Raw genomic sequence first — 7,630 nt, 5'->3', positions numbered from 1 at the left:
GGGTCTTGCTGTGTAGCTCAGGCTAACCTTAATGCAAACTCTATCTCTGTCCCGGAACTGCTAGATTACAGGCTTCCACCACCATCTCTGGTATTTTTATATATAAATCGTTACTCATTTGAGATAATCTTTGCTTGAATTTTGATGGAGACATTTCTCTCAAGCAATTACTACTGTCTTTTAGAAGTCCTGTTCAGTGTTCATAGTTTTGAATTCCCTTGTAATTTTTTGTTATATTGAGAATTCAAATATTTATCCACAAATGTAACTTTTACACTTTTTGATATTGAGTGTCTATATGTCTTTAAAATATTTACCATTTTAATCCCTGGGAGTTTATTTAATGTATGATGAGGAACTCAGCATTTTTTTTCCCCTCAAAGTCTTCATTTTCTAGGGCATTCCTGCGAGAGTTAACCCTCCCTACGGCCATATTTGGAAATACTGCTTTACACGGGCCTGATCAAGTTTGTGTACATTTGCTCCGTCTCGTGCTTTTTGGTTGATCTCAGCTTCTATTTTTGGCTAGAGTCTCGGATCCTGAGCAAGTTCAAAAGGAACGTCTCGCCCCCTGCTGGCGGGCGCCGGTAGTCCTGGGAAGAAGGGACAAAAGCCACCACGTGGCTCACATCCTGGTCCGTCTCGGAGTTCCTGGGAACCTCAGGCTTGCTAGGCAAGGGCCCCGCCCCTAATTAACCTTTTAACAAGCTTTTTTTCTGCTCGTGTCTAGAGCGCCCCCGGTGCTAAGTCTCCAGCACCAGGTAAAACCGGCTTTGCTCTGCTGCAGGGTGCGCTGTCCCTGCTAGAGCGAGGGTACGAGGTTCTGGACGCTGCTGCAGGGTCGCTGTGAGGAGTTAGGCTCTGAGCGTTGCCCCTCTTCCCACTTCCCAGGCCCCTATTTTCTCTTTGCACGAACTTGACTGCATCCTTTCCGGTCGAGGAATTATAATTGAAACACTCGTCCGTCACAGAGGGGAGAAACATGTCTTTCAATATATGACGTTGAATATATATCTCTGAGAGTCGTATAAGGAGCTAGCCTTGGGAGCCTAGAGTAAGGTTTGGTGGCTAAAGTCACAGCGAGATGCAGAGGGCCTCAGAGGATGGAGGGAAGGCACGAAGGACAGAATTGAGGAGCGCGGTCCAGCAGATGCTGAGGCTGGGTTATTACACCACTCCTCGGCAGCCGGCCCGGAGGTGTGTGTGCTCAGCCGCAGTCCCATAGTGGGACGGAGCGTTCCCAGCAGAGGGCACTCACGGGCAGGACATTCCACAGGCTCACCCCCGGTGACCCAGGGGCTGCACCTATGGCTTGGGTTTTGCTGGCTATTGTTTGATCATGCCCTGACAACCCAGTTCTGGAAAACTAAGTCATAATCTATCCAAAAATACAACTCAGAGACAGGTTAACTATCCAGTGGCTACAGCATTCGGCGAACAAAACAAGTGATCAAGGCCAGGCTCTGCTACATAGAGAATTTGAGGCCACCCAGAGTTAAGGAGGATTCTATGTCAGAACAAACCCCTTAAAGTCCCATTGTCTCTCGGGCCCTGAAATCGCCTTTCCTAGCTCTGTCGGAGTATCCTGCCTCTCTGGTGAACACACGTAACTAGTCTTTGAACGTAGTATTTCTTTTCAATGAATTCCTATTTGTTTATTACCGCCCTGTAAACAGGCTTGGGAAATAACATTCATTGTAAGATGTATTTAATTCAAGCACACCAGGGTCCTTCACCTGGGGCTTGACTCAAGTAGAATATTTAGGACCCAGGGTGGCTCATGAAACATTGGGAACTGTTTCAACTTCTTAGGCAGATGTGCAACATTTTTGGAAAGAAGTCCAGTAGTTTTTCTGATTACCAAGGAGTTTGTAAGTTTAGTTTGTAGGTCTAGGCTCAGAACAAGCGGCTCAGACATTAAGCACACTTACTGCTCTTCCAGAGGACCTGTTTCAAGAGGCTTGCAATTGCCTGTAAGCTCAGCTCCGGGAAACTCAACGCTCTTTTCTGGCCTCAGTGCAGACACACAAAGTTAAAAATAAAAATAAATCTCCTTTTTCGTTTGTTTGCTTTCAAGACAGGGTTTCTCTGTATAACAGCCTTGGATGTCCTGGAACTTGCTCTGTAGACCAGGCTGGCCTCGAACTCACAGAGATCCACCTGCCTCTGCCTCCCGAGTGCTGGGCTTAAAGGTGTGCACCACCATCGCCCGGCATCAAAAATAAATCTTACAAGGAAGAAATACAGGCTGAACATAGCTGTGCACTATGGTGGTGAAGGCAGACAGACATTCCAGGCCAACCAGGGCTACATAGTAAGACTCTGAAAAAACAATGCAGGCCTCAAATCACTCCTGGGCTAGGGATGTATGACCATAACACATAACCCAGATGTGGGGGCACATGTCCATGGTGGAGAGATGGGTACCCGAGGTTCCAGAGTTCAAGGCTTCCTTTGGTTACACAGCCACTCTGAGAACTTGCTTCTAGATAAACAGATTGCAAATGAAAGGCAATAAGAATCAATGTTATAAATTCAGAACCCTTCAGGGAAGGAGCCCCTGACCCAGGCCTGGCCTCTCCAAGCAGAGTTCTGCAAAGTTGCTGCAGCCTGGCCTTCACTCTTCCTTACAGATGGGCGCAGCTCCACCCAGGAAAACTCCGAGGCCCAGTTTTTTCCTTTTAAAGCCAGGTTAGGCTCAAGTAAATGTACTTCTGCATTTTTGGCATTTAAATAGAAATCCTTCCCTGGTGGGTTTTTCCCCTGAGTTAGTCATGCGAACGCTCCATGCCTCACTTACCACTAAGTTTCAGGTGCCTGGGCCGTTCTTTTGCACGCATGCTGCTCACGACCCTTTTTCACCTCCTTGCATTGGAGTCCCTGGGGAAACTTGGGTGCTGACTTCAATGGGTTGGGATTTTCCTCAGGGTATGTGTGTGTGGGTTAAACACGTGTGTGGGGGGGATTAAAATGTGTATTTTTATAGTATAAAAGAAAAAGAGAGAATAGAGGTTGTTCTAATTGTGAAAAAAAAAGGCATGGAATCCTTTTAATAGATTTAATAAAATAACTTTGTATCTTTTATTTTAAGGTTTTTTTTTTTTTTTTTTTTTAGACAGGGTTTCTCTGCAGCTTTGGAACCTGTCCTGGAACTAGCTCTTGTAGACCAGGCTGGCTTTGAACTCACAGAGATCCGCCTGCCTCTGCCACCCGAGTGCTGGGAGTAAAGCTGTGCACCACCACTTCTTGGTTTATTTTAAGATTTATATAAAAATGTATTCTTTTATTTATTTTATGAGTGTGAGTGCTTTGCCTGCATGTATGTAAGTACACCGTGTGTGTGCACGGTGCCTATGGAGGCAAGAAGAAAGCGTTGTTTCCTCTGGAACTGGAGTTAGAGATGAATGTGAGCAGCCATGTGGCTGCTAGGAATGGAGCCTGGGTTCTCTGCAAGATCAGCAAATGCTCTTGATCGCTGACCCGTGTCTCTAGCCCCAACAACGTTGTTTCTAACATAGGTTTCCTATGAATTCATATTTTGCATTGCTAAAATTATATCAGACTTAACTCTATGTTAGGAACAGATCTGTTTTATAGTCTCTACCTTTTTATAATATGTTGCCAGCGTTTGTGCATGTGTGTGTTTGAGTGTATTCATGCGTGTGTATACAATGTTCATGCATGGGATTATAAGAGCCTGATATTAAGGTCTCTCCTTATTTACTTATTTATTTAAAGACAAATTACTTACTGAATCTGTAGCTTGCAGTTTTGGCTAGACTGGCTGGCCAGGAGCCCCAGGCCCTACCCTTCTCTGCTCTCCCCTAGCCCTGGGGTTCTAAGCCTGTGCTGCCACACCCAGCCACATGGGTCCCTGGGGATCTGAACTCGATTCTCATGCTTGCACACAGCACTACTCGCTGAGCCATCATCTCCTAGTCCCCACTAGCAATGTTCTGTCTTTTACTTGGGTTTTATTGTTGTTTTGAAACAGGGTTTCTCTGTGTAACAGCCTTGGCTGTCCTAGAACTCACTCTATTGACCAGGCTAGCCTGGAACTCACAGAGATCCACCTGCCTCTGACTCCCAAGTGCTGGGAGGATTAAAGGCGTGTGCCACTGCTACCCAGCTTGTTTACCTGTTTTTGAAACAAGATCTCGATGACTGGACTAGAACTGCCTATGTAGACAGGCTGGCTTCAAGTTTACAGAGATCCATCCTCCCCTGAATCCCTAGTGCTGGGGCTAAAGGCATGCGCCACCATGCCTGGCTGCCTCCTGAGTGCTGGGATTAAAGGCATGTGCCACCACCACCTCTGCCCAGCTGCTGGGAATTAGAACTCAGGTCTCTGCTTGCATAGTGAGAACTTACCTCCTGAGCTGTCCAGCAGCCCTCATCTGACTTTTTTGGCCAGACTGCCCCTGACCACCCTATTTAGTACAATGTTTTTAACCCCTGCGCCTGCTTTCTTAGCTTGAGCTTTTCTTTGTGATGGATATTTCTGCTTAATATAAACACATATATGATGTACGATCTGATTATGAGTTCTTCAGCAGCAGCGACCTGCCAAATCTTGGTTTGTTTTTTTCTTTTACTTCTATCCCCGACTACCGCGAACAGTGCCTGGAGCGTGGCAGGTAACTGGTAAATGTTGAGTTCAGGGTATAATGCGCCAGTCTGATGGCCGCGGAGGCTGACTGCAGGATTCATTCATTCATTGTTCACTCAGCTGTCGCCAAGCGAGTTTTCTGCATCCACTGTATAAAGATCCTGGTCCAGCAATGCCGTGTCCAGGGTCCTCTTTTGTTAAGGAGTGAAGCGCATGAAAGACGTGGTTCCAGTGGGTTTCGGGAGCAGCCTGGTGTTTCGGGAGCAGCCTGGGGTTTCCGGAGCAGCCTGGGGTTTTCGGAGCAGCCTGAGGTTTCAGGAGCAGCCTGGGGTTTCAGGAGCAGCCTGGGGTTTCAGGAGCAGTCTGGGGTTTCGGGAGCAGCCTGGTGTTTCAGGAGCAGCCTGGGGTTTCAGAGGTCTGCAGAGTAAAGGACGTTACCATAAAGCAGACAGCTTTTATCTGCTGCCTCGGCACTCTAGGCCTGTGCCCAGGGCATAGAGTACCACAGTAGGGCCAGGGCTCCAGTGCCACCGCGAAAGCTGTGGCGGCTGAGACCTGCCTGCATCCACCGTCCCTTCCTTTATTAATCCCTTGTTAACTGGGGCCAACCAAGCTCTTGAGCAGGTTATGTTGGTCACTGGAGGGGGACTGAGAAGACCTGCCAGTTAGACAGATAGTGATCAAGAGATACGTGTGGTTAACTAGTGTTCTCCCATTGGTTTGTTTATGTAGAGGTGAGAGGACGGCTTTCAGGGGTCAGTTCTTGCCTTCCAGGTTGCTGAGGTAAGATGTTCCTCCTCCTCCTCCTCCTCCTCCTCCTCCTCCTCCTCCTCCTCCTCCTCCTCCTCCTCCTCCTCCTCCTCCTTCTTTCTTTTTTGTTTTTTGAAACAGGGCTTCACTATATAACAGCTCTGGCTGTCCTGGAACTCACTCTGTAGAACCAGGCTGGCCTCAGAAATCTGCCTGCCTCTGCCTCCCAAGGGCTGGGATTAAAGTTGCACGCCGCCGCCGCTGCCGCCACCACCACCCGGCTGGTAAAATGTTTCTTGTTTCCACAGCCTTGCTGTATTCTAGGCTGACCGGCCTGCAGTGTTCTGGGCATTTCTTCTGTCTCCACTTCCCCTCTTGCTATAGGCATGTTGGAATTACAGGCATGAGCCCCTGCTCTCAAATGTTAACTTTTGGCTTTTTTTTTTTTTATGGTTTATTTAGCTTTATTTTCTTTGCATTGGTGTGAAGGTGTCAGATCCCCTGGAACTGGATTTTCAGACAGTTGTGAGCTGCCATGTGGGCACTGGGATTTGAACTCGGGTCCTCGGGAAGAGCAGTCAGTGCTCTTAACCGCTGAGCCATCTCTCCAGCCCCTGGCTTTTTTTTTTTTTTAAACAATTGTTTATTTTCTTGTTTCTGTGTGTTGTTGGCGCACATGTGCCCTAGTGCACATACGGAAATTAGAGGACAATCTCCGCAGGGAGCTCTCTCCTTCCACCTATGGGTTCTGGGCATTGAACTCAGGTCATCATCTTGGAGGGGGGTGCTAGCCCCTCCCTCCGACCCCCATCTTCCTCACTGCTTCCCTCCTAGGTTCTGGGAATCAAATCTGGATTGTCAGGCTGCACCGCTAGCACCGGGCCACCCAGGTTTCTCTCTTTCTCTGTCTCTGTATCTCCCTGGTACTGGAGATTGAACCCAGAACTCAAACACGCAAGGCAAAAGCTCTACCACTAAACTACATTTCCAGCCAACCAGTGGGCTTTTCAACATGGAAGTTTCCAGAGGACCGACATGCATGATACTATGGTTTGATTCTATTTCCCAGAAGTCTATATGTTGAGCCAGATGGGTGGGACACATCTGTAATTCCAGTACTCATGACCTACACATCGAGTTCCAGGACAGTCAGGGCTACGTAGTTAGATCCTGTCTTTTTTTTTTTTTTTTTTTTTTTTTTTTTTTTTTTTGCTTTTTCGAGAGAAGGTTTCTCTGTAGCTGTAGCTTTGGAGCCTGTCCTGGAACTAGCTCTTGTAGACCAGGCTGGCCTCGAAGTCACAGAGATCCACCTGCCTCTGCCTTCCGAGTGCTGGGGTTAAAGGCGTGTGTCACCACCGCCTGGCTGGATCCTGTCTTAAAAGAAAGAAAAAAGGTTTCCACGTTGGAAACAGAGTACCTCAATTGATATGATAAAGGTGTTTGGAGTAGGCCTTTGAGAGGTACTTAGGGTGAGGTAATCTCGTGAGGGTGGGACCCTGTAGTGGCCTCCCTGGCTACGTCATACAATGCCTTCCACCATGTTGGTTCAGCAAGAAGGCCCTCACCAGATGCCAATTAGATGTTGGCCCTGTGCTCAGGAACTTCCCAACCTCTAAAACTGTGTGCCAAATAATTCTCTAATCTACAAATTACTGCCAATGGACTAAGACAGTACATAAACTAAGACAGAGAGCAGGAGGGGATGTGCCTGCTCTGCCTGCACAGAGACTTCACGGACCCCAGACCTTCGAGGCCACTGGAAACCTTAGCATGGGGCTGTCCAAGTGTGGCTGGAACCCCTCACTTCGCTTGGCAGCTTGAGGTAGAGGCTAGACAGAGGCCCGTGTAACCTATGACCTTGTCCCCCCACCCCTCACTCCCACCCTCTGGCTACTCCAGACTATTTTTGGAGACCAGATCTTAATGTTTTACAGGCTAGGCATGGCCTTACTGTGTAGCTCAGGCCAGCATGAAACTCTTCATCTTCTTGCCTCAGCCTCCTGAGGGATGGGATTATAGGTGTCTGCAGACTGAGTTTTTCTGTGAAGCCTAAACTGGCCTCATGTTAGACGTGTAGCTCAGGCTGGCCTTGAATCTGTGGTCTTCTGTCTCGGTCAAACTCTTGGATGATAAGCATAGCCACCATGCCTGGTCATGGCCCTGGATTTGATTCCCAGTACAGTAAACAAGCAACAACAAAGATATATATATATGTATATATTATATATAATCATATACAATATATTATAACATTATATATAATATAATCAT

The 7,630-nt window shown here is 47.5% G+C and overlaps 1 protein-coding gene across 1 annotated transcript in view; it reads left to right on the top strand.

Moving 5' to 3' along the window:
* The first annotated feature begins 1,084 nt into the window (after window positions 1-1,084).
* The window catches only part of LOC126514446 (acidic leucine-rich nuclear phosphoprotein 32 family member B-like), a 29,284-nt gene continuing 22,738 nt past the window's right edge, over window positions 1,085-7,630 (top strand). The window contains 1 exon segment of the mRNA XM_050163356.1: window positions 1,085-1,197. Within this exon segment, the coding sequence (XP_050019313.1) occupies window positions 1,085-1,197 (113 nt within the window).

The sequence above is a fragment of the Alexandromys fortis genome, unplaced genomic scaffold (assembly GCF_014885135.2).
Source record: "Alexandromys fortis isolate MF-2015 unplaced genomic scaffold, M_Fortis_MF-2015_v1.1 scaffold_129, whole genome shotgun sequence".
NCBI lineage: Eukaryota > Metazoa > Chordata > Mammalia > Rodentia > Cricetidae > Alexandromys > Alexandromys fortis.
This window is presented reverse-complemented; position numbering and strand designations above follow the sequence as displayed.